The sequence below is a fragment of the Microtus pennsylvanicus genome, chromosome 11, assembly GCF_037038515.1.
Source record: "Microtus pennsylvanicus isolate mMicPen1 chromosome 11, mMicPen1.hap1, whole genome shotgun sequence".
Classification (NCBI taxonomy): Eukaryota; Metazoa; Chordata; class Mammalia; order Rodentia; family Cricetidae; genus Microtus; species Microtus pennsylvanicus.
The window spans coordinates 24,458,896-24,485,286 of NC_134589.1; the positions used below are offsets into that span (position 1 = coordinate 24,458,896).

General features: G+C 45.8%; 1 protein-coding gene and 1 non-coding gene across 3 annotated transcripts; both read left to right on the forward strand.

The window, feature by feature from the left end:
- Positions 1–1,672: 1,672 nt before the first annotated feature.
- Trnac-gca (transfer RNA cysteine (anticodon GCA)) lies at positions 1,673–1,744 on the forward strand. Its single transcript has one exon. It is a non-coding gene; the product is annotated as a tRNA-Cys (tRNA).
- A 1,945-nt stretch (positions 1,745–3,689) lies between these two features.
- On the forward strand, positions 3,690–26,177 carry Cwc25 (CWC25 spliceosome associated protein). 2 transcript variants are annotated; one of them, XR_012912294.1, is made up of 11 exons: positions 3,690–3,847; positions 7,207–7,379; positions 13,379–13,615; positions 15,967–16,036; positions 17,424–17,551; positions 18,233–18,296; positions 19,766–19,968; positions 21,272–21,361; positions 23,598–23,759; positions 24,224–25,377; positions 25,710–26,177. XR_012912294.1 is itself a non-coding variant. In XM_075990891.1 (10 exons), exons 1-10 carry the CDS (start codon positions 3,830–3,832, stop codon positions 24,336–24,338), a joined length of 1,260 nt encoding a protein of 419 aa, XP_075847006.1. In that variant the 5' UTR covers positions 3,690–3,829; the 3' UTR covers positions 24,339–26,177. The 2 variants fall into 2 exon arrangements, 1 of the variants encoding a protein (XP_075847006.1); XM_075990891.1 differs by having other exon boundaries at positions 24,224–26,177.
- Positions 26,178–26,391: the final 214 nt, after the last annotated feature.

Genomic DNA, 26,391 nt, shown 5'->3' on the forward strand with positions numbered 1-26,391 from the left:
TAATAAAAATCCAGAGATAGATATAGGGGTTCCAGCTGAAGATCAGAGAACATCAGTAATCCTCAGACTCCACACTCTACTGAGTCCCTGTCTCTTCCCCTTTATATTCCTCTCTCTGCTCAGCCAAATTACTCTCTACCTCCCTAGGGCTAGGATTAAAGTTGTGTGAGCCCAAGTACTGGGATCACCTTTGTGTGATCTCTGTTTCTCTCTCTCTCTTTTTTAAGATTTATTTATTTATTTATTTATTTATTATGTGTACAGCATTCCTTCCACGTGTGCCCGCAGGCCAGAAGGGGGCACCTGGTCTCATTATAGATGGCTGTGAGCCACTATGTGGTTGCTGGGAATTGACTCAGGACCTCTGGAAGAGCAGTTAGTGCTCTTAACCACTGAGCCATTTCTCCAGCCCCCTCTCTGTTTCTCTTTTAGACAAATTCAGTCTTGCATAGCCCAGGGTGGCCTTGAACTCACAGAGAGGCCTCGGTCTCCAGTGTCCTGGGATTAAAGGTGTGTGCTACCACTTCCTGGCCTATATGGCTGACTAGTGTGGCTGCTATGCCCTCTGATCTTAAGGCAAGCTTTATTTATTAAAACACAAATAATATACCCCATACTGACTGCCACAAATTGTTCTCTGGGTACTCCCTGTGCTCCGTGGCAGGTGTATGCCCATATGCATACATATGCTCAAACACAAGAGACATAGAGAAAACAAACCCAAATAAACAAAGGCAAAAATACACAAGGAATCGGTTGTGGACCCCTAGCTGGATGTGGTGACGCACAATTGTAATCCCAATACTTAGGAGCTGGAAATGGGAAGACCCACACAACTAGGAAGCCAGACTAGGTTACATAGTGGGAGTGGGTTCCAGACCAACAAGGACTATAGACAGACCCTGTATCAAGTGTCAAAATAATAAATGATTTCCCTGATTTATTTTTATCCCCTCTAAAAAAAACAAACAAAACACATCCATAGCTTTTGTTTTGTTTTGTTTTGAAGACAGGGCCTATCCTGGAACTAGCTCCTGTAGACTACTAGGCTGGCCTCTAACTCACAGAGATCCACCTGCCTCTGCTTCCAAGGGCTGGAATTAAAGGCGTGTACCATCACTGCCTGGCAACAAAATCCTAACATTTTAAGTGGGCCTCGGTGTTTTGTCTCTAATCCCAGCTAGCCAAGAGGCTGAGACAGATGGACACAGGGTTAAGTCTAAACTGGCCACATAGGGACACTTTAAAGAAAAAAAGTCCAGGGACATAGGAATATAGCTAGATGGTAAGAGCATAAAGAATTTAGTTAGCATTTTTGAAACCTTAAGTTCAATTCTTAGTTCTAAAACATAAACAAAAACCCCCAACATCATACACACATCTCCTTCCTACACACAGCTCATTAGAGTAGCAGGGAGCGCGATGACATCGGCGATGCTTACTCGCCCAAATCACGGGATTTTCTGTTCACGATGTCCATTTCCTTTTCAACCAGTTGTCATTCTTTTTTGTTCCCACCATCATTCTCGGTGGCCAAGCAAAGCCAAAGCAGAAGATAAACACAGGCTTGAGAGGCTTGAGAACACAGAGCTCTCCAGGGCATCAGTGTGGGTGGAACCAGCTCATAGTGAGTCACCATAAGTGGACAAGGGAGAGGACTATGACAAGGTGAGGGGGTATAGCTCAGGGGTAGAGCATTTGACTGCAGATCAAGAGGTCCCTGGTTCAAATCCGGGTGCCCCCTTCCCTCCTTTTATTCCCACAAGTATGAGTAAGACCCAGCATCATTAAAAAGAACAAGGAACTTGTATATTTGGTCTTCTGGATAAGGAATGAAGATACGAGTCTGCCTGTGACATGGACAAGAACTTTCAAGCCATTCTTGCCCTGAAATACATGTTCCTCTCATTTTCCAAAGGACCAATAAAAGACAGTCACTATACCCCTCCACTTGAGTTTCAGTTAACACAAGGTCCCTGTACTGGGGCTCTAGCTCAGTGGTAGGGCACTAGCTTAATATTTGGGAGGCCTGGTGTAAGACTGGATCCTGAAAAGAAAGGAAGACTATCTATAGACATCTCTTCTCCTCCTCTCCTTTTCTTTCTTTCCTTATTTCATTTTTTCTGTTATTTATTTTTGCAGCCCTGGCTACTTGAAATTTGCTACATAGACCAGGCTGGTCTCAAATTTAGAGAAATCCAACTGCCTCCTAAGAGAGTTGAGATTACAGGATAGGCTCTAAAACTACGGCAAAACCCTGTCTCAAAAAACAAAAAAGTTGAGATTAAAAGCATGCAACAACACGCAACACCACCACCATTTTCTTAAAAAAGAGTGTGTGTGTGCCAGGCTGTGGTGGCACATGCTTTAATCCTAGCACTCGGGAGGCAGATGCAGGTGGATCTCTTTGAGTTTGAGGCCAGCCTGGTCTAGAAGAGCTATTTCCAGGACAGGCTCCAAAGCTACAGAGAAACCCTGTCTCGAAAAACCAAAAGAAAAAAAAAAGTGTGTATGTAGGTCTGGCCGTGGTGGCGCACTGGGGTGGACGCAGAGGCAGGCTGATCTCTGAGTTCGAGGCAAGCCTGATCTGCATTGTTCCCAGAAAACAGCCAGGGTTTTATATTGAGAGAACCTGTCTCAATAACAAAAAACAAAATGAAGACTATAAGAAGCAAGTAGCCAGGCCGTGGTGGCGCACGCCTTGTAGCCTGGTCTATAAGAGCTACAAACCCTGTCTCGAAAAACAAAACAAACCAACCAACCAACCAACCAAACAAACAAATAAAAAGCAGCAGCAAATAGGCAGATTCTAAACTTGGCCGAGGATGTAATCGTGATTTCTCTCTCTCTTTTGTTTTTGGTGACACGGTTTCTCTGTGTAGCTTTGGAGCCTGTCCTGGAACTTGTTCTGTAGATCAGGCTGGTCTCAAACTCAGAGATCCTCCTGTCCCTGCCTCCCAAATGTTGGGATAAGAGGCATGCGCGCCACCACCGTGTGTGTGGCCAATTTTGGCCTTTTTTTTCTCTCCCCCCCCAAGACAGGGTTTTTCTATGTAACCCTGGAACTCACTCTGTAGACCAGGCTGACCTTAAATTTACAAAGATCTGTTGGCCTCTGCTTCCCTAGAACTGGGATTAAAGGTACATGCCACCACGCCCAAGCAGCCTTTTCTCTTCTTGAAACCGGTTGTTTTAGACCAGGATAACCTCAAACCTGGCCTTGAACTCCTGATCTTCCAGTCTCCACCTCCCAAGCGCGAAAACGGTGGGAGCGTGCCACCACGTCTGACTTTTGGAATTTTGTTTGACGGTACCTATGTCTATAAAACAAGCCGGGATTGAGGGAGTTGGCCGAAAGCCCAGTTTTAGAAGTTGGTTTGGAAATCCTGGTGTTGCGGCGCTCTAGGAAGGAGGCCTAAGTTGGCGGATACCGACGGCTGACAGAGTCGCGTTTCTACAGCAGGGCCCTGATGCGTTACCAAGGCAACAGAACCTTTCCTACGGCTTTTCAGCAGTTGGGGGACCTTAGACGAGGTGGTTACGTGAAGCGACCAAAGTGAGACCACCTAAGCCCTGAGAGTAGGTAGAAACTACCCACAGCTTTAGCTAGTCACGTCGATTTAGGGCTAGCACCCGAACGTCATCGCCCCGAGACGCTGACGCATGTACGTGACGCCACTCCCGGAAGTGCGGGCTAGAGCGGGCGGGGAAAGGGCAGCTGGTTCCTTTAGGGATTAGGTCCTGAGAGGCGGTCTCAGAAGCGAGACCGTTCCTCTCCATCTTCGCTGAATCTTTCAGGTCCACGGACTGAGGAAACGTCTCCACCGTCATGGGAGGCGGAGACCTGGTAAGTGCCGGAGGCCTAGGCGGTTAGGATTTAGGCCCGAGACCCACTGGCGTCGGGGACGGAAACTGGCAGGGGTGCGGTGGAAGTCGGGGGTAGCAGTGGGTAACCCTGGTAATGAGGTCTTGTTTTCAACACAAAGGGGTGGTAAACCTGGAGACAGAACGCATTGGTTAAGACCACGGAAGGACTGGGATGAGACTGGGGAAGATGTGCGCCAAGTGATGTCTGCTGGTGTCTGTGTTTGATGATTGGCGGGGGACAGGGGGCTTCCAGGCGGGGAAGTCTGAGTTAGGGAGGGGGACAGTTGGACTCATGGTACGGAAGGAGGCAGATCTGGGTACACAGACTTTATTTTGTGTATGTTATCTTGGAACACAGCCCCTTTTCTTAGCTAGAAGTTTACACTTGTATCGTGGACCTGGACTGTCGAAGGATGGGCTCCGGTCCTCCCGGATTCTGAGCTGTGCTGTTCGGAGGAGTCCGTTTTAAATCTTGTCCATCATTGTTTCATCCCCTCCATCAGTGCTTTGCTTTGATCTGTAGTGACAAGGCAGCTGTCTTCTGTATTTATGTATTTTATTTAAAGGCTAAGTGGCAATTGCTTTTTAAGTCGTGTAGTTCATTTGTGGGGAACTAATACCTTAAATAAAGTGGAAGTATCCACGAAGCACAGAGCTAGATTAGAAAACTATCGATCTTCTCAAAGTGAAGCTAATTGAATCAATAAATGTATTAGTTTAGATATTCATCCATTAGGCTGAGTTTGCTAGGTATCCTTAATTTGATCAGATTCCAGGACTCCATCAAAGTTGGTTTAGTTTAGTGTATTCTTCATGTAACTGTGTTGATGGACAATGTATTGGTTTGTTTCTCTGATGCCTTGATAAAACCAAAAGCAGCATTCGGAGGAGAGGGCTTATTGCATCTTACAGGTTAGAGCCCATCGTTAAGGGAAGCCAGGGAGGAGCGCAAGTAGTAATCTGGAGGCGGGAACTGAAGCAGAAACCATGGAGGAGTGCTGCTTACTGGCTTGCTTCCCTTGGCTTACTCAGCTACCTTCCTTAAACAGCTCAGGCCCACCCACGCAGGGATGGCACCGCCCACAGTGGGCGGGGCCCTCCTGCATCAATTAGCCATCCAGAAAATGCACCCACGAACATTCCCACAGTCTGGTGGAGGCGGTTCCACTATTGAAGTTGACAACTAAAACTAGTCATCCCTGACAGGATGGTGCTAATCTAGAAATTCTTTTTCTTTTCTTTCTTTTTTTCCTTTTTTTTTTTTTTTGGCTTTTTGAAACAGGGTTTCTGTGTGCAATGGTGTGAAGGTGTCAAATTGCCCAGGGACTAGATTTATACACACTTATGAGCTGCCACGTGGATGCTGGGAATTGAACCCCGGTCCTCTGAAAGACCAGTCAGTGCTCTTAACCACCGAGCCATCCCTCTAGCCCTAATCTCGAAATCCTTAACCTCAGAGGTATTGGCAGTTTGGGCTCGATAACTGTGCGGTGTGGGGCTGTCCTGCACATTGTATATTCAGCCCCAAGCTGCCATTAGCACTCGAATCTCCCTCAGTTGTGACATCTACAACTTTCTCCAGAAATGCTTGTCATCTGTGCCCTGGGATGGAAAGGAGGACTTTTGTAGGACAAAGTAAGGGTATGTGTGTGTGGTGGTGGTGGTGAAGAAAGTCCTGCTCAAAGGATAGAATGTAGAAAGGAAGAAGGAAGGAACAACGTGGGAAAGGGGGAAAGGCAGTTAAGGGCAAAGAAGGCAAGCAGATGGTACATGCCTTTAGTTCCAGTGCTTGGGAGGTACAGTCAGTAAGAGCTCGAGCTGGAGGGTAGCCTGAGCTAGACAGCAAGGTCATGGCTTGCATGCATGTGTGCATGCCCACACACACCTGTGTTCTCGCTGACTTTGTGCTTTGCGCCTGCAAGGTACCTTGTGTATTTGGTCTCATTTGGTCTTAACCGGTCTCCAGTTTTGTGCCTCTCCCATCCATCCTTCACATGATAGCTGGACGTGCTCTTGCCTGCATCTTTTCGGTTCTTGCTTCCTGCCATAGATGGTGAAGTCCAGTTCCTTCACATACCTATAAAGGATTTGGTCTGACCGGGTGACGCATGCCTTTAATCTCAACCCTTGGGAGGCAGAGACGGGCGAATCTCTGTGAGTTCCTGGACAGGCTCCAAAGCTACACAGAGAAACTCTTTTTTAGAAAAAACAACAACAACAAAAAAGCTCCCTTCTTAGCTGGCTTTATCTCATACCCTCCTCCATTAGCTCTTATGCCACCGCCACCTCTGGCCACAGTGAATTATTCATGCTATGTTCTTTCTCATCACCGGGACTGTAGATGTGAAGCCATTTCCTCGTACAGTGCTTCCCAGTCACCAGCTGTTTATAACCATCCTTAGCTGCTGCTTCCTCAGGGAAACTTCCTATCATCACAGCTTGAAGCAAAGGAGTGAGAGGAGAGGGGAGAAGCATTCACTGAAGGGGCAGGGAAGAAACAAGGGGAATTCCCGAGAAGGAAAGTTGAACAAGGTCCAGGTACATTTTAAGCATGCTAGTGTAGACACAGGAGTCAAGTGTACTCAATAAAAAGAAAGATGTTTGAACTGGCCGGCAGTGGTGGTGCAGCATTTGGGGGGGGGGCAGAGGCAGGCAGATCTCTCTGAGTTCAAGGCCAGCCTGGTCTACAGAACTAGTTGCAGGCCTTCCAGGGCTCCACACATCCTGTCTCGAAAAGCCAAAAGAAAAGAAGGAAAGATGCTTGTATAAGAATGAATGTTCTGGGGGGCTGGAGAGATGGCTCAGGGTTGAGAGCACTGGCTGCTCTTCAAGAGGACCCAGGTTCGATTCCCAGCACCACATGGCAGCTAAGAACGGTCTGTAACTCCAGTTCCAGGGAGATCTGATGCCCTCACACAGACATACGTGTAGGCAAAACCCCAATGCACGTTAAAAAAGAGAATGAACGTTCTGCTCCCCTCCTGTCTTGCTATTGTCGTCTCCCATTTGAAGCATAGCAAGTGGAGTTAAAGACATTTCCGACAACCTCATGCATGCTAGCCAAGTACTCTAGCATCGAGCTGCATCTCCACCTGCCGTCTTCCCCTTCCTTCCTGAGAAGGTGGGTGAGGCACGGTGGGTTGGTTAATATGGTTAATTTTAACTGTCTTCTCGACATAATCCAAAATCACCTGGAAAGAGGATCTCAGTGAGCGTTGTCTTCATTGGGTTGGCCTGCGGATATGTCTTTTGGGGATTGTCTTAATCATTGTGGGAAGATCCTTATCCCCTCTGCCTACCGCCCCCTGAATCCTTTCCTCCCTCCATCCACTCACACAGAACCTGAAGAAGAGCTGGCACCCACAGACCCTTCGAAATGTGGAGAAAGTGTGGAAGGCAGAGCAGAAACATGAGGCCGAGCGGAAGAAGATCGAGGAGCTGCAGCGGGAGCTCAGAGAGGAGAGAGCTCGGGAAGAGATGCAGCGCTACGCTGAGGATGTTGGGGCTGTCAAGTAAGTGCGGAACTGGGTGTTCGATGTATGCCTGATGCAGGGGCTGCAGAGTGGTTAGGTGATTCTGCATATGGGTTTTGGAGCCTGACCAACTTGATTCTAAGATTGGCTTTGCGTGGCTTAAGTTGTGTGCCTGAGAGAAGGTTTGGGAGCCTTGTGTATCTCGGTACTCGAGTCTGTAAGGGTTGTCGAGGACCAGATGCGGAAAGAGGTAACCAACTTAGTGCAGGCCGTGCTCCCACTAGATGGTTGACAAATAATGAAAGTTATGACTGAGACTCGCTGTCTTCATGCCGCCCGAAGCCTCTGTGAGTGTATTGCAAGCACATGTTCTTGGGGGCAGTGAGGTTAGTGGGAATAAGTAGATAGGGTATCTGTCAATTAAAGCCTTGCTGTGGCTATGGACAGTCTTGCCGAATTTTACCTTTGGTCACTTCCTTATACAGTTCGGGGTAATAGCAGATAATTACCCTACTCATCTCATGAAATAAAGGGGGAGAGTGTATGTCGAGAAATAAAAAGCATAAAATGCACTCTGTAGTGCAATCCTAAGTCAGAATGATACAGAAACAGTAGAGATTGAAGTCAAGTCACCTCTACTGCTCCCCTTGTTGGTGTTTTATGGGCAAGCCTTCAGGGTGAAATGTGGCTTACTCTCCCCATGGGATATCATAGGGGTTGCCTTCCTTTCATGGCAGAAGGATTTGTTACATCCATAGTTGTGAGTGAGACTTAGTTTCAGTACATGGACATCTTGGCCCCTTAAGTAGGGGAAAGTCCTATTTTTTCAGGAAATGCATAGGGAGGTTCTGATGTTTTACAGTGAATGAGGTTTTATGGAGCTTTTAAATTAAATACAATGTATTTAGGGAATGGTGATGGTAACTGTTAATTGTGAAATTTGATAGAATACAGAATCCCCTAAGATGGGCCTCTGGGCACACCTGTGGGGGTTATCTTGATTTTGTTAGTTAAGATGGGAAGAATTACCTTGATTGTGGGCAGAATTATTCCTGCGCTGCTGATCCGATTCAGCAAGCTGAGTGCTTGGCTGTGGATGCGGTGTGCCTACCTGAGTTAGCCCTGCAGTCCTGATTTCCCTGCCATGATGAGAATGTTTAGCATAAGAACACAAAAATAAAACAAGACACGCATTAATACAAAAATAGAACAAGAAAATGATTTAGCAGGGTGGTGATGGTGCATGCCCTTAATCCCAGCACTTGGAAGGCAGAGGCAGACAGATCTTTGAGTTTAAGGCCAGCCTGGTCTACAGAATAAGTTTCAGGATAGCCAAGGCTATGCAAAGAAACCTTGTCTTGAAAAAAACAAAATCAGCCATGTTGTGGTGGCGCATGCCTTTAATCCCAGCACTCCTGAGGTAGAGACAGGCAGATCTCTGAGTTCAAGACCAGCCTAGTCTACAGAGGGAGTTTTTCAGGACAGGCTCCCAAAACTACAAAGAAACCCTGTCTTGAAAAACCAATAAGAAAAAAAAAAAAAGAAAGAAAGAAAAGGAAATTGTTTTGTTTTGGTTTTTTCAAGACAGGGATTCTCTGTAGCTTTGGAGTCTGTCATGGAACTAGCTCTTATAGACCAAGCCACCACCTAGTGACCTGGCTACCTTTAAAAAATTTTTTTATTTTGGGACTGTTGAGACAATTCATTGGTTAAGAGATCTTGCAGAGGACTGGGTTTGATTTTTAGTACACACACTGGCTCACAACCATCTATAATTACTTGTAATTCCAGTTCCAGAACATCTGACACCTTCTGGCCTCTGAGGGTACTACACACATGTGGTGCACATACATACAGGCAAAATACATAACGTTTAATTTTTAAAAAAGTACAGGCAGGGCCGCGCAGTGGTGGCACACACCTTTAATCCCAGCACTTAGGAGGCAGAGGCAGGTAGATCTCTGTGAATTTGAGGTCAGCCTGGTCTACAGAACTAGTTCCAGGACAGCGGGGCAATGCAGAGAAACCCTGTCTCAAAAACACAAAAACAACAACAAAAAAGTGCAGATGAGTCTCACTGTAGCCCAGACTCGCAGTCCCTGCTCAGGCTCCTCTGTGTTGGTGTTGCAGGTCATCTGTCACCATGCTCATTTTTTTTTAAGTTTGAGAACAGACAGTTTATTACAAGTTTAAAACCAAGGCAGACAAACTATAAATCTCCCAGTTGCTTGGAGATGGAGAATGAAGAAAAGAAGGGGGGAAAGGCCATGCTGTTTGGGATAAGCCAGCATGGAGGTCAGCTTTATGGCTGTACACAGCTGTAAGGTGGGGAGGGGATCTTTGAAAAACTGGTCAGGCAGCCCTGAGAGCTGGAGAAGGGAAATTTAGGTCTGCAGCATCCAGAGGAAAAGACAAAAGAGACCAGAGGAAAAGACAAAAGAGAACACGGGACTCAGGACTCAGAAAGGCAGGCTGCCGACCCTGCAGTACCTCATGCCAGCCGCTAGGGACTCCCCACTCCCACCCTGCTTTTGTAGTTGATTTACTTGGCCATTTGGCTGCTTTGAATGCTTTGTATAATAATATGCTTTGACTTTCTCCAGTTGAACACCATTATTGGTCAAGTGATCTTCTCTGCGCTGCTCTTAGAGCAAAGAGAACGTCTCATACATGTAATGTTGTTCATCTCCAAATCCTTCTGGAACTGGGGATCAAACCCAAGTCCTCAAACATGCTAGGCAAGTAGTCGTCTACCACAGAGCAATAGAGGATCTCTTTAGTATTTGCTGATACTGCTACATGGCTGCAGTTCCTAGACTGTGGCATTGGATCCTTGCATTAAATAGATAAAGATGTGTTGTAATAAGAGCAGCTGGCTACGTTCCGGCACCCGGCCGCCCGCACGGCTAGCTTTACCTGAAATAATTACACGGACACTGTATTCTTTTAAACACTGCTTGGCCCATTCTGCTCTAGCCCTTACTGGCTAATTCTGATATCCCGATCAACCCATCTCTAATAATCTGTGAGCACCGGTCTTACGACGGGAGCGGGGCATGGCGTCTCTCTGAGGTGTCTGCCCCCCCCCCCAGAGGGTCGAGTCTGAGCTCACTTCCTCTTCCTCCCAGCATTCTGTTGTTTTCTCCACCCACCTGTGTTCTAACCTATGAGGGCCAGCCAAGCAGTTTCTTTATTTTTTTAACCAATGACCTTCCTCCATCAAAGATGGGCCAATTCCTTCCTCAGCCAGCTTCTGTAGAGTAGAAGGGACTTTAAGTGGCAAGGGGAATCTGTGTTTTGAGCCCTTGTCTCAAAACCAAAAACAACAGCCAACCAAACAAAAGCAAACTGGAGGCCTAGGCAAGAGCACCTCTGCTTTGAGGCCAGCCTAGATAACAATGAAACCTGGCAAAAAAAAAAAAAAAAGCAAACAGCTCAACAAAACAACTTCTGCTGAGATGGCTCAAGGTTAAAAGCACCTGCAGAGACCCAGGTTCAGTTCCCAGCACCGGTGTGCTTGCTCACAATCACCTACACCTCCAGTTCAAAGGATTCACATGCCCTCCACCTCACGCACATACATATAAATAAAATTTTTAAAAAGTTAAGGACTGGGGCTGGAGAGATGGCTCAGAGGTTAAGAGCACTGGCTGGTCTTCCAGAGGTCCTGAGTTCAATTCCCAGCAACCACATGGTGGCTCACAACCTCCCTAACGAGATTTGGTGCTCTCTTCTGGCCTCTGTATACATAATAAATAAATAATTCTTTTTTTTAATATTTATTTATTTATTATGTATACAATATTCTGTTTGCGTGTATGTCTCCAGGCCAGAAGAGGGCACCAGACCTCATTACAGATGGTTGTGAGCCACCATGTGGTTGCTGGGAATTGAACTCAGGACCTTTGGAAGAGTAGGCGATACTCTTAACCACTGAGCCATCTCTCCAGCCCCCAAATAATAAATAATTCTTTAAAAAAAAATTGGACTGGAGAGATGGCTCAGCGGTTAAGAACTTGTAGTGCCTTTGCAGAGGACCTGAGTTCCCTTCCCAGCACCCATGTTAAACAGCGCACACTGCCTGTTCCAGTTCTGACCTCCACAGGAACCAGGTATGCATGTGGTGCACATATACACAGGAGTCAAGTTGTCCTTTTTGACTTTCACATGCACACTGTGACATGTATGACCCTCTCCATTATACACATACATTAATGGTAAATAAACATTTAAAGCATATTAAAACCCAGGAGCTTATTTGGTAACTGCCATGTGGTGATATACAGATTAATAGAAATGGGTTAAATTAAAATGTAAGAGTTAGCCAATAGGAAGCTAGAGCTAATGGGCCAAGCAGTGATTTAATTAATAGAGTTTCTGTGTGATTATTTAAAGTCTAAGCTAGCTGGGACCAAACAAGCGACTCTCTGCCACAGTAGAGTGCTTACCTAGCATGCCCAAAGCCCTGGGTTTGCCCTAATGCAGCATGAATCCTAGCATTCAGGGGGATAAGAAGTTAAGACTATCCCCAGCCAGCCTGGAGCTCCTGCCTGGGAGCCCTGGTCTTCACAGCTGTCAGACTCCCTCCTAGTCCACGATTGACTTGCACAGGAGAATTAGCAAAGCCTTGGTTACCCAGAAGCCACTGTCTGTGGTACCCGTTGTAAAACACCCTCCTTCCCAGTCTCCCACAGTCTGCGGGGTCCCAGCGTTCAGTGTAACCTTCCGTTTGACTCCAGCAGTGTGGGCAGCCACAATAAATTCTTTTCTCTTGTTTATTTGTTTGTTTTTGTTTTTCAAAACAGGTTTCTCTGTAGCTTTAGAGCCTGTCCTAGAATTCTCTCTGTAGACCAGGCTGGCCTCGAACTCACAGAGATCCACTTGTCTCTGCCTTCTGAGTGCTGGGATTAAAGGCGTGCGCCAACATCGTCCAACCACAATCAATTCTTAATTACAGACTAATACTTTTTCCAAACAGATCATTTATATCTTTTTTTTGCCTATTAAAAGGATCTGTCATGTTTGTATTGGTTTAAATTATTTTCATTAAAAATATCCAGGGAATCCATTGCCCTCTTCTGGCCTCTGAGGGTGCCAGACACTCAGTGCACAGACATATATGCAAGCAACACACTCATGCACATAAAGTTAAATTAATTTAATTAAAAAAGTTCAGCATTCTGTTACTGTCTATCACATAAGGTTCCATTTTTCACACCTTTTGCCTTCTCACAAGGAAAGAAATGATGTTAAGCATGGAAGTGTGATGCTATGACATCATTGAGGTCCCCTCTTTGTGTTAAAGCATCACTTACTTTTCTTTTGTTGTTGTTTTTTGTTTTTTTGAGACAGGGTTTCTCTGTGTAGCTTTGGAGCCTGTCCTGTAATTTGCTCTAGATCAGGCTAGACTCAAACTCACAGAGATCCATCTGTCTCTGCCTCCTGAGTGCTAGGATTAAAGGTGTGTGCCATCACCGCCCGGCTTTTTTCCCCCAGTGCATTCATCATTTACTTTGTAGGTATCTCTGGTCATTTCTCCTTTCTTCTCAAACATGTAGCGCCACTGGGGCCACTGTGTGCAGCACAGAGCTAGGCATTGAAGACAGCTGCGTGTAGGGTTGCTGACGTTCATGCTGAGGTGGATATGCTGATTGTTTTAGGTTATCTTTGACATGAAGGGATAGCGTATAAGCCAGGGAGTGGAGGCTGGGTAACTAAGTGGAGATCTATGCCTTAGCTGGAGGATTCTGGTGTTTCCTCATTAATTGGTCTTTTGAAAATATCTCTCTTCATTTATAAGCGTCATTTCTTCATGTCTGCCAAGTCGGGAGTGGTGTTTGGGTTCCAGTAGGTATCTGCAGAGGGAGTCCAGTGCTCACCAGCTCAGGTTCTGTGTGGAGTTTGACAGGAGTCTCCATTCCCCGTGTGTGTGTGTGTGTGTGTGTGTGTGTGTGTGTGTGTGTGTCTGTCTGTCTGTCTGTCTGTCTGTCTGTCTGTATCTATGTTATCTATATTTATATCTTTTTTTCCTGAGCCAGGAAGAAAGAAGAAAAGTTGGATTGGATGTACCAGGGTCCTGGTGGGATGGTGAACCGTGATGAGTACCTGCTGGGTCGCCCCATTGACAAGTATGTTTTTGAGAAGATGGAGGAGAAGGAAGCAGGCTGTTCTTCTGAGACGGGACTCCTCCCAGGCTCTATCTTTGCCCCTTCGGGTGCCAATTCCCTTCTTGACATGGCCAGCAAAATCCGGGAAGATCCTCTCTTCATCATCAGGTACCACTGGGGCTGAGGAGGTTCTTACAGAGATGCCTAGGGGCTCTATTTTCCACATCTCTGTCTTCATTTGTGCTCTGGCTGGAGCAAAGATTCCTGATGTAGGCCATATGGAAAAATACAGACAAGATTTATCCGTCCCTCTTTAACCTTTAATAAAAAAGAGAGAAAGCTGGGGATACCTCTGCTGTTAAGAGCATGTATTGCTCCTGCAGAGGACCTGAGTTTGGATCCCAGTACCCATGTCAGGCGACTTAGAGATGTTTGTAACTCCAGCTCCAGGACGATCCAAAGCCTCTGGCACCCATGGACACCAGTAGATTTGTGCCTTGAACTTGCAGGTTCGTACACACACACACACACACACACACACACACACACAAATTAAAGATAATAAGAATATTATTAAAGTTAAAAAGGAAGTAGAAGCAAGATGACAAACATTTGCTTGTTCCTTGGAAATTTGGGAAATTGGTATAGAGTTAACTATGAGGTAAATATTTCCTCTTAATACTACTACTACTCCCTTACTATTCCCACTGCAAATGTATAGCCAGTAAATGACTCTTCATTCCTTACTCCTTTAGCCTCCTTCCTTGCTTTTTTATTTTTATTTGTTTATTCCTGGATGTGTGTGTGTGAAGTGTGGTTAGTATATATATGTGCATGTATATGCTTACCCGTCTGTGGAGGCTAGAAGTCAGCATTGATGCCCTTCTCAATCACTCACCTTATTTGTATGTGTACGAGTGTGCATGTGTGTGCACACGTGTGTATACATGCCATGGTATATGTGTGGAGGGATAATGTTGGGGATTGGGTCTCTTCTCCCACCTGTGGGCCTTAGGAATTTGAACTCAGCAGCTGGGCTTGGCAGGGAGTTCATTTAACAATTCTCTACCAAGCCCTCTCTGCATTACTTTTTGAGACAAGACAAGGTCTTTTGCCAAACACGGAGCTTGCTGATTCATCTGCACTGGCCAGCAAGCCCCAGGATCGTCCTGTTGCTGCCACCAGAGCACTAGGATTATGGCCATGTGCCGCTCTGCTCAGCTTTCTGCACCGTTGCTACCGGCTTGGAGACAGGGTCTTAACTATGCAGCCTTGATTGGCCCCAGTGCTGCCACACCTGACTCGCTCAACTTTTTCACGTGGGTCTGGGAGGTGGAAGTTTAGGTTCTTATGCTTGTGTGGCAAACACTTTGCTGACAGCCATCTTGCTACCCATTTTTGCTTGTCTGTTTGTTTGAGACAGGGTCTCATGTAGTTCGGGCTAGCCTCCACCCTGTAGCTAAGGATGACTGAACTCTCTAATACGTGTCACCACGCCTGGCTTTGCGATTTATTGAGACAGTAGCCTTGGCTCAGCATCTTCTCCCCTCAGCCTCCGAGTGTTGAGTTCTGCGCTGTCATGCCCAGCTCTTCATGAACGCTTGCTTGGTATCTCTTGTGTGTGAGTGTTTTATGGGCATGTGTATCTGTGTACCGTGTCCATGTCTGGTGCCTACAGAAGCCAGAAGAGTGGAGTTACAGCCGGTTGTGAGCTGCTATGTGGGTGCTGGGAATTGAACCCAGGTCCTCTTGAAAAGGAGCCAGTGTTCTTAACTGCTGAGCTATTTCTCCAGTTCCCAGCACAAATGTGTGTACACATACACACAGTGTCACACACTCACTTCTCAAAAGAAGAACCACTGTAGCCAGGCAGTGATGGCACATGCCTTCAATCCCAGCAGAGGCAGGTGGAGCTCTGAGTTTGAGGCCAGGCTGGTCTATAAATCAAATTCTAGGACAGTAAGGACTGTCTGTTGCACAAAGAAACCCTGTCTCAAACCTCCACTCTCCCCCCCAAAAGAACCATTATGTGTCTATATGTGTGTGCGCACATGTGCATGTGCACACACACACACACTCCTCAAAAGAAGAACCATCCTGTTGTCTTTATTTCGCGGATGATGAGGCTGTTTTTATGCTCAGTGGTGAAGGTTGTTTTGAAATGTTGCACTTAGTGAAGTCTAGGTCCACACCCGATTCCTTCACCATGAGGGAAGCCTTGACGCTGAAGCCAAATGAGAAGCAGATTGACCTCACTGTCATGCACTGCGCTGGCCCCGCCCACATCATGTTCTTCAGTACTTGCTGGAGCTTTGTGGCTTCTCCACCGTTCTCTGTAAATTCACTGTCGGTGTAAACTCTGTGCAGTTTTTGTTTCGTTTGATTTGAGACAGGTTCTCGCTCTGTAGCCCTGGCTTGCCTGTGCACGAGTTTTGAAAGGTGTTATTAAATAGCATTTGGTGAGGAGGAAACATAATTCCCTTTGCAAAAGAGGCACTTAAATTTTTTCTTCTATTTAGGAAGAAAGAGGAGGAGAAAAAAAGAGAGGTACTGAACAATCCTGTGAAAATGAAGAAAATCAAAGAGTTGGTAAGTCATCCATCAATATGCGCCTAGATAGGATGGGGTATGTGTGCCCGCATGGGCGTCTGCACTGTGTGAATGTATGTGTGCCCGCACGGGCGTCTGCACTGTGTGAGGTTGTGGTACCTGAAGAAGCTGGCAATGGGCGTCAGATCTCCTGGAACTGGAGTTACGAATGGTTGAGAGTTGCTCTGTGGATGATAGGAATTGAACGCTGGTCCTCTAGAAGAGCAGTACCTGCTCTTAAGTGCTGAGCTTTCTCTCTAGCCCCTCCTTTAATTTCTTAGCATCAGGCCCCCTTTCCATTTCCTCTCAGGCAAGGAAGTAGCTTGGCTTCGCTAACTACTTTTCCATGTTCTTGAGACAGGACTTATTGTAGCCAGACCAGTCTGGAACTATAATCCTCTTTTCTCAACCTGAGTTGTAGGATTACAAGGCTTAATTTTTTTTTTTTTTCAAGACAAGGTTTCTCTATTTAACAGCCTGGAATTTACTCTGTAGACCAGGCTAGCCTCCAACTCAGAAATATGCTTGCCTCTGCCTCTGCTGGGATTAAAGGCGTGCACCACCACCACCTGGCTCAAATTTATTTATTTATTTATTTATTTATTTATTTATTTATTTATTTCACGACAGGGTTTCTCTGTGTAACACCTCTAGCTGTCCTGGAACTAGCTCTTGTAGATCAGGCTGGCCTCGAACTCACAGTGATCACCTACTTCTGCCTCCCAAGTGCTGGGATTAAAGACATGCGCCACCACCGCCCGGCTATCAGTTTTTGTTTTGGTTTGGTTTGGTTTTTCGAGACAGGGTTTCTCTGTGGCTTTGGAGCCTATCCTGGAACTAGTTCTGTAGACCAGGCTGGTCTCAAACTCCCAGAGATCTGCCTGCCTCTGCCTCCTGAGTGCTGGGATTAAAGGCATGCACCACCATCGCCTGGCCAGTTTTTGTTTTTTTACATACTATCTCCAGATGATTTTATGCTTCCTTAACTTAATAGCTTAATTTCCTTTTGGTTGGGAAAAAGCTACATGTCTTCAGTTCCTTTTTTTTTCTTTTATTGCATTTACTTGTGTATGGGTGTTTGTGCCGTGGCATATGACTGGTCCTGAGAATTGAACTCAATTTGTCAGGCTTGGTGGCAAGTGCAGCTAATCAGTGAGTCACAGGCTTGCCAGAGGTACACAGTGAGACTTTGTCTCAGAATAATAATAATTTTAAAATGTGGATCCTTGCTCACTTACCAGATAATTATTTTTAGGGTGTCTGGGGCATCTGTTCCCAACATGGGTGCCCTGACAATGCCCTTGACCAGTGTGTGTGTGAGCCCTTCCCTGCACCAGGTACATACGGGTCTCAGAGATCTCATGTGGTTGTGTTCTGGACATTTCAGTTGCAAATGAGTCTGGAAAAAAAGGAGAAGAAGAAAAAGAAGGAGAAGAAAAAGAAGCACAAGAAACACAAACACAGAAGCTCCAGTAGTGATCGCTCCAGCAGCGAGGATGAGCACAGCCAGGACAGGTGAGCAGATGGTGCCAGGGCCAGGTGGGCAGATGGGTGCCAGCCTCCCGCAGCAGGACTTCTTGCCCATTCACTTATCCATCCCAGGGAGGCGCTGAGCGCCAGGCACAGGGGTTTCGATGAGGAACGTGCAGATGTGCGCTCAGTACTGCCTAGCTGGCCTCTGGCATTAAGAGTTCTTCGGCGGATGCTAAGTCTGTGTCTCCTGGTGCACTCTGGGATAGGCTGGCCTGCCCCTCCCAGATCTTAGGTCAGAGCTCCTGACAAGACAGTTTCGTATCAGTTTGACTCTTCGGAATTGAAGGGAGTTCTCTGTAGTCTCTCTCCCTCTTTCTTAAAATATGGATTAATGGGACTGTGTGGGCCCATTCTGCGTCTTGCCGCAGGGACAGTCGGCTCTGTTGCTGCTGACTCACGATTAGTCCCCGGAATAGCAGCATGAGGTGAGAGGAGAATGTGCAGGCGCTGAGGCTGAGAGTTCTGCCCACAGCTTTTCACAGGAAAAACTTGACTGCGCTGATGTCTTCCAGCGAAGACAATCCAAATAGAGAAGGGTGCTGCCAAGCAGTGACTGTAGTAGCCGGGGCGGGGCGGCGCGGTGCTGCGCTTCTCAGCGGCGGGGTCAGGCTGGATTCGTGCCTTTTCTGTTTCAGTGAATGCGTATGTGTTTTAATCTCTTAGATCGCAAAAGAAGATGGCAAATTCCTTTCCTGTATTGTCCAAAGTCCCCGGATATGGCTTGCAGGTAGAGATGTTGGCTTTTCAAAGGGACTGACTATGGGACCGTGCAGTTTGTCACTCTTTTTGGTTTTTTTTTGTTGTTTGTTTTTCGAGGCAGGGTTTCTCTGTAGCTTTGGTTCCTGTCCCGGAACTAGCTCTTGTAGACCAGGCTGGCCTCGAACTCCCAGAGATCCGCCTGCCTCTGCCTCCCGAATGCTGGGATTAAAGGTGTGCGCCACCACCGCGCGGCCAGTTTGTCACTCTTGACCCCTGCACACAGCAGGGCAATTTGGATAGTGGAGGCTGGGCCTGCTGGAGACCAAGCCTAACCTTATCCTTGAGCCTTTTTCTGAGAGTCCTCTAAGTAGAGAAATCACTAGTGGAGCACTTACCTTCCTGCCAACAACTGCAAATAATTGACATGAAATGTATACATTTTAGTGACTTTTGACCAAAAGACATCCCTCACTGTTTTAATTTTTGTGAGGTGCTTGGGATGGACCCTGGGCCTTGCTTATGCTAAGCCAGTATTTTATGAGTGAACTACAGCCTCAGCTCTTGGTTCACTCATTCATTCACTCACTCATTCATTCATTCACTCAATCCCTGGCTGGCCTGGAACTTACCTGCCTCTGCTTCCCAAGTGCTGGGATTAAAGATGTGAGCCAGGGCTACATAGTCTCAAAGGAAACAAACAAGCGAATGAATGAATGAGTGAGTGAACCAAGAGCTGAGGTCGTAGTTCACTCATAAAGCTCTGGGCTCCTGTTTGCTTGTTTGATTGTTTTTTTGAGACAGAATCTCAAAAATTCTGAATTCGGGGCTGAAGAGATGGCTTAGTGGATAAGAGTACTGACTACTCTTCCAGAGGATCCGGGTTTAATTCCCAGCAGCCACATGGCAGCTCACAGCTGTCTGTAACTCCAGTTCTAGGGGAGGACTCCCATGGCACAACACCTATGCACATTAGAAATTTTTTTTTTTTTTTAAATTCTGAATTCTTCTGTATCCTGAATGCTGGGATTACAGACATGGAAGGTAACTCTTGGCCTTTCTGAATAGAATTTCCATATATAGTTCAAATTGTTCTCAAACTTGATCTCCATGCCTTTTCCTCCTGAGTTGGTAGGGCTATATGTGTATACCATTATGCCCCAGCTTGCTTTTTTTTTTTTTTTTTTTTTTTTTTCATTTAAACACTGCTTGGCCCTTAGCTCCAGCCCTTACTGGCTAAGCTTTTTTTTTTTTTTTAAGACAGTCTCAGAATGTAGCACAAGCTGGCTTTGAATTTACAGTCCTCTCCCCTTAGCATTCTGAGTACTACGATTCAGGTATGCCCCGCCTCCCTACACCTCATGCATCTGCATAGCCATCGTGCCTACTCTTGGTGGTTTAGAGACTCTGGTTGGTCATTCTTTGCCTTGCTGTACTGCGTTTCTGTTGGAACAGCTAGCTTTTCCTATGGATGTTCTCGTCTCTTCCTTAATGACATAGGTGAGGGACTCTGACCGTGACCAGGGGCTGCAGGGCTCTGTGATGGCCAAGCAAAGGGGGATGAAGAACCATTCCCGCTCAAGAAGCTCCTCCCACTCCCCCCCCAGACATGTCAGCAGGAAGAGCTCCAAGGAAGAGAGGTCCCGGGACAGGAGGTCTCAATCCCTGGGCAGAAGGTCACGGTCCCCAAGGCCCAGCAAACCGTGAGTGTGGGAATTCACTGGGAAACAATCTGTGACCTTAAGGGCCTGGTCCTGGCTGGTGTTTGTTTTGGGTGACGTTCATCATTTCCAGGTTCCTAAGTCTCAGCTTTATCTCCTCTCCTCACTCTTTCCAGCACCTCACTGAAATTACATGCGATCATAACAAATCACATTTGTAGGACTTTATCGCTGGCAGAATTTCCCCTCTTTGGGTTGTACTTTTGCTGTATGTGTGTGGTGTGTGCACACGTGTGTGGTGCACATATGCCATTCTCTACCTTATTCCGTTGAGGCAGTCTCTCTAAACCCAGAGCTCACTTTTTTCTTTTCTTTTCTTTTTTCTTTTTCTTTTTTTGGCAAGGCTGAAAGATCACAATTCCCAAAAACCCTGTCTCCTCCCCTAGTGCTGGGAGAACTGTGTCTAGCTTGTTATGTGGGTGCTGGGATCTCAATTATGGTCCTCGTACTTATCTAGCAAGAAATTTTAACTACTGAGCCTCCGAGACCCCAGATTACACTTGAAATAAATTGTGTGTGTAGGGGCTGGAGAGATGACTCAGTGGTTAAGAGCACTGGTCTTCTACCAGAGGTCCTGAGTTCAATTCTCAGCAACTATATGATGGCTCACAACCCTCTCTAGTGGGATCTGATGCCCTCTTCTGGCATAAAGGCATATATGCAGAGAGAGCACTCATACATAAAATAAATAAACTTTTTTTTAGTGGGGGTGGTTTCGAGACAAGGTTTTCTCTTTAGCTTTGGAGCCTGTCCTGGAACTAGCTCTTGTAGACCAGGCCTGCCTCTGCCTCCTGAGTGTTGTGATTGAAGGCATGCTCTATCACAGCCCAGCAAAATAAATAAGTCTTAAAAAAAAAATTGTGCGTGAATGTACACACATTTGTGTCACTGTGTGCTTCTGGAGGTCAGAGAACAATTTTATGGATTCCCAGAGATTTGAACTCAGGTTATCAGGCTTGCAGCAAGTGCTATTGAGCCATCTTTTTGGCCCCAGCCTGGATTATACTTTTTTTTTTAATATTTATTTATTTATTATGTATACAATATTCTGTCTGTGTGTGCCTGCAGGCCAGAAGAGGGCACCAGACCTCATTACAGATGGTTGTGAACCACCATGTGGTTGCTGGGAATTGAACTCAGGACCTTTGGAAGAGCAGGCAATGCTCTTAACCTCTGAGCCATCTCTCCAGCCCCTGGATTATACTTTTAAGGGAGCTCCATTGGTTGAGGGATGTACTAATAATCCCCCAAATTAAAAGGCATGTCCCCTCTGTGTCCATTACAGGCATGCCTCTAAGGTAAACAGGAAAGAGAGAGATAGCCCATCACCTAAAAAGGAGGTCTACCAGAGGCGGCATGCTTCCGGATACACCAGGTAAGTCAGGAGCGTACTAAATGTCAGGTTTTCATATTTTAGTTTGTTTCTCCAGATGGGCACTTTTTAAAAAATTGAACTCTTTAAAATCTTGTATCACAAACCATGTACAAACTATAACATAGCCCTTTTAGGAGCAGCAGCTTTAGATGTCTGACCTTGTGAAGTGACGACTAATCTGGTTTGGCACTTCCTCTGTCTGTTCTGACTTCATTTAGGATGAATACCATGAAGAAGACTTCATTATATATTCTGAGGCCAGTCGTTAAGTTAGGTTGCTGACTTCTAGCTTCATCCCAAAGTGGTATACTCTTGGGTTGTATCCATGAATATGTGTGTTGTGTATACCCCTACTCACACACAGGGAGGTCCTGGGCCGACAACCAGCTCCCAAATAAAGACAGAGAGACTTATTATTAATTATGAATGCTTGGCCTTAGTTTAGGCTTGTCCCATTAGCTTTTCTTTTAATTTGATTTATTTTTATTTTATGTGCACTGGTGTTTTCCCATGGGTGTTAGATCCCTTGGAACTGGAATGACAGACAGTTGTGAGCTGCCATGTGGGTGCTGGGAATTTGAACCCGGATCCTCCAGAACAGTAGGCAATGCTCTTAACCACTGAGCTATCTCTCTAGCCTCCCTCCCCCCAGCTCTTTTAACTTAATTTAACCTGTTTCTATTCATCTATGTTTTGCCTCGGAGATTTTTACCTTTTTTTCATTCTGTGTGTTCTACTTTCCTGCTTCCTCTGTGACTGTCTGCCTGGCCCCTGGTGTTTCTCTGGTGTCTCTTTCTATTTTCCCAGCCTAAATTCCTCCTCCTACTTACTCTCCTTGCCCAGAAGTCCTGCCTATACCTTCTCCCTCTCTATTGGCCATTTAACTTTTTATTAGACCAACCAGGTATGTTAGGTAGGCAAGGTAAAATAGCAACATAATTAAACAACTGCAACACATCTTTACTGAAACAAATATTCTGCAACATAAATACAACACATCTTTACAAAGTTAAACAAATATTCCACAACACTCTTATTCCCAGAGCCAGGTCTCTCATTGAGCCTGGAGCTCAATGATTTGGCTAGGCTAAATGGCCAACCAGTTCCTGGGATTTGCCTGTTTTTTCCAATTAATGCCAGGGTTACAGGCATATGTGGTTATGCCCAGATTTTACAGTGTTGCTATGGATTTGAACTCAGGAACTCATTCTTGCACAGCAAGTGCTCTAACCCACTGAGACATCTCAACATCTCAATCCCTGTACCCATGGATTTTTGGTTTTGACTTTGTTATTGTTGTTTGCCTGTGTGAGGCATTTGTCTGTGTGAGGGTGTCAAGTACCTTGGAACTGCAGTTACAGACAGTTGTGAGCTGCCATGTGGGTGTTGGGACTTGAACCTTGGTACTCTGGAAGAGCCATCTCTCTAGTTCCTTCCTTCTTTCTTCTTATTCTTCCTCCTCCTCCTCTTCCTCCTCCTCCTCCTCCTCTTCTTCTTCTTCCTTCTTCTTCTTCTTCTTCTTCTTCTTCTTCTTCCTCTTCCTCTTCCTCTTCCTCTTCTTCTTCTTTTTTCAAATATTTATTTATTATGTATACAATATTTTGTCTGTGTGTATGCCTGCAGGCCAGAAGAGGGCACCAGACCTCTTACAGATGGTTGTGAGCCACCATGTGGTTGCCGGGAATTGAACTCAGGACCCTTGGAAGAACAGGCAATGCTCTTAACCTCTGAGCCATCTCTCCAGTCCCCCTCTTCTTCTTCTTCTTCTTCTTCTTCTTCTTCTTCTTCTTCTTCTTCTTCTTCTTCTTCTTCTTCTTCTTCTTCTTCTTCTTCTTCTTTCTTCTTTCTTCTTCTTCATCCATAGGTTCTTAAGCATCCTTTATGTAGTAGGAGGTAGCAACAATCCCATGGATGGTCCAGTCCTTTGTTTTGTAAGTTGTTAGTAGTGAAGACACACTTTCTTAAGGTTAGGTTCCTCGTTAGCTCTCAGTCTTATCCTAGAGATTATCCTAGAGATTAATGAGAGTGATTATGAAATCCTTCACCAAAAGTTTTCATGATTTGCTGGGAATCACCTGACTGAGACATCAGAAGGCAGGAAACTCACCCTGGCATGGCACTGGGCCTTTTTTCTCTTTGGAGAGCCACGAGCCTGCGGACCTGCCTGCGTGCTGTGCTGCTTGTTTGTTTTGCTAGGGAAGGGTAGAGGCAATTGGATGGTTTCTGTGTTCCACAGAAAACTCTCAGCAGAGGAACTAGAGCGGAAACGGCAGGAGATGATGGAAAATGCAAAGTGGAGGGAGGAGGAGAGGCTTAACACCCTCAAGAAACACGCCAAGGAAGATGAGCGGGAGCGCAGACTGGAGGAGTTAGACTCTCGCTCTGGCAAGTTCATCCAGTAAGTGCTTGAGGCCGTGTAGCAGCCGGGCCCACTGCCTGGGCTTGGTGGTGTTCTCATCTTTGTCCAGAGACCTTGGAACTCAGCGTGGGGCCAATTTTGGTGCTGCTCCCAGTTTCTAGCCAGACAGTGGGGAGAGTTTTTATTTGAAATAGAAGAAGTGATTCTCCCCCCCCCCAAATCACTGAAATTCTTTGACTTTCCTTTTAAGTAAAAATTTATGGCTCAGAAAACCTTTTTCCAGTGAGACTTGACTTGTTTTCTAAAAACAGATGAGTTTTCCCTTATGGACATTTAAAAACCCTGGTTCCAGATGGAGTCATTTGAAAATTGTCTATGTGGGCTGAGAAGAACTTGTGTCTAAAGCTGCTTCTGACGACAACCCTGTTTCTTGCAATTCTGCCAGAGGTGACCACTTGAAAAAACGTTCTTTTCCCCCCGTTCACCTGTCTTCTCTTCCCTAGGCGCATGAAGCTGGAAAGTGCATCTACTTCCTCCCTGGAGGACCGGGTGAAGCGCAACATCCACTCTCTGCAGCGAACGTCAGTAGCTCTGGAGAAGAACTTCATGAGAAGATGAAGACTAGTTCTCTTACTGGTTTTCCTGAATTCTCCAGGGAGGCTGCTGACTCCTAAAATTCTCTTTATAAGAGTTCAATAGCTTCTTCTACAGATGAAAACCACCACTGTTCAAAGTGTCCCTTGTCCATTGACTCCTGAAACATGGTACATTCTTTAAAAACCAATGTGACTTGATTTGGCTGTCAAGGGAACATTGGCTGGCTGACTGTGGGCTTTGACTGTGTTTTAATGGATGGGCACTGGGCTGTCCTGGAAAGCTTGGCTGCTTGTCACACCTCTTCCTTCCCACCGGAACCAGTGGATCAGACCTTCCAGAGACCCCTCTCCACAGCCACCCAAGTAGTAGATAGACTCTGCATACTGGGATAAATGAGCGTTGACCTTAGTTAGTAGATTTTATGACAGAATAGCCAAGTGTTAGGGAGAGCCAAGAGAGTGTCAAAAAACTGGAAGATAAAACAGTACCCCAAAAAAGTCCTATATTTGCTCTTTAAGATGTAATAGTATAATGTGTATATGTACAAATGTATAATTTTATACATGCTTTTTTAAAAGGTAGCTTGGTGAGAACGTTTTGTTTGATTTTACTATGTGGAAGCCACCCTGAACCCTGTCAGGAAGTAACATGGTAAGGGGCGTGGCTTGCTTCTCTGCTTCTGGTTTGGGTGGAACTTTGGGGTTAGTGTCAGAATCTCACTGGGGTAGCTAACCTTTGACATTTGGACATAACTTTGCCCTCTACAAGTGTTAGGTTGCATTCATAGCTAGATGCTGGCTTCAGGAAGTACACACCTGCCAAGTATGTGTTCCCTTTTGTTCCTTAGGGTTTTATATTGGGCCGCCCAGTGGTGCAGGGAACAGGACCATATTGCCAGTGTGCTTGTGCCTAAAAGTAACTCGGAAGCTGTCTATGTATTTCCTTGATACTTTTTGTTGTTGTTGGTTTTGTTTGTTTGTTTTGAGGCAGGGTCTCTTGCTCTGGCTAGCTTTGAACTTGAGACCCTCCGGCCCTCACCTCCTAAGTGCCGGTGATTACAGCACCACACACAGCTGTCGGGCTCAGTGTCTGTCTTTTGAGATGGGGCCCTTCAGGCTCAAGTGGCCTGGTGGTGACTGTCCTGCTTTTGCCTCCTGAGTGCTGGGATTCCTGGCATGAACCACATACCTACCTTCCTAGCTTCTTTTTTTATCCTGTAATAATTTAACTAAAAATCTAAGACAAGACCCTAGGGGCCACTCCTGTGTTTATACTGCCATTCCTTTTTCTGTTATTTCACCAGAAGCTCTCCTTTGGCTAGGGAACTTCTAGGTTCCCTCATTTTAAAAAATAAATCAGCCGGGTGGTGGTGGCGCACGCCTTTAATCCCAGCACTCGGAGGCAGAGGCAGGCGGATCTCTGTGAGTTCGAGACCAGCTCTGGTCTACAAGAGCTAGTTCCAGGACAGGCTCCAAAACCACAGAGAAACCCTGTCTCGAAAAACCAAAATAAATAAATAAACAAACAAACAAATAAACAGATTTATCCTAGTCCAGGCTGACCTTGAACTATAGATCCTCCTGTGTTAGCCTCTGGAGCTGCCATTACAGACCTCAAGGCCCTCTTAACCCACACATTATTCAAGCCATTCTCTCTTCTACCAATTCCTACTTCTCCTAAAACGTATTTGGATTTTTATTTTCAAGCACTAAAATGCCAGGCACTGTAATTCTTAAAACCGTTTCCCTCCCAGAGAATGTAACACTATTCATTTAATCACTTCATCCTGCTGCCTGTGCTCTGGGTAATTATGGCTTTTATTTTATTACTTGGTAATAAAGGCTACATTTATTTTTGTAACTGTGTAAAGAGCGAACGACCACGTGCGCGGTACCGAGTTTTCATATCCTCACACAAATGTTGACCTGTGATTTGTGTTGAATACAGAGATTCTTCGTCCAAGAAGGATTACGTAATAAGTCCTGGGAGGTTTACGCAGATTTTCTAGCGCAAGAATGAGAAGATTATTATCCTACGCGTCCGCATGTGCTAGCGGTCTCTAAACTTGACCCTC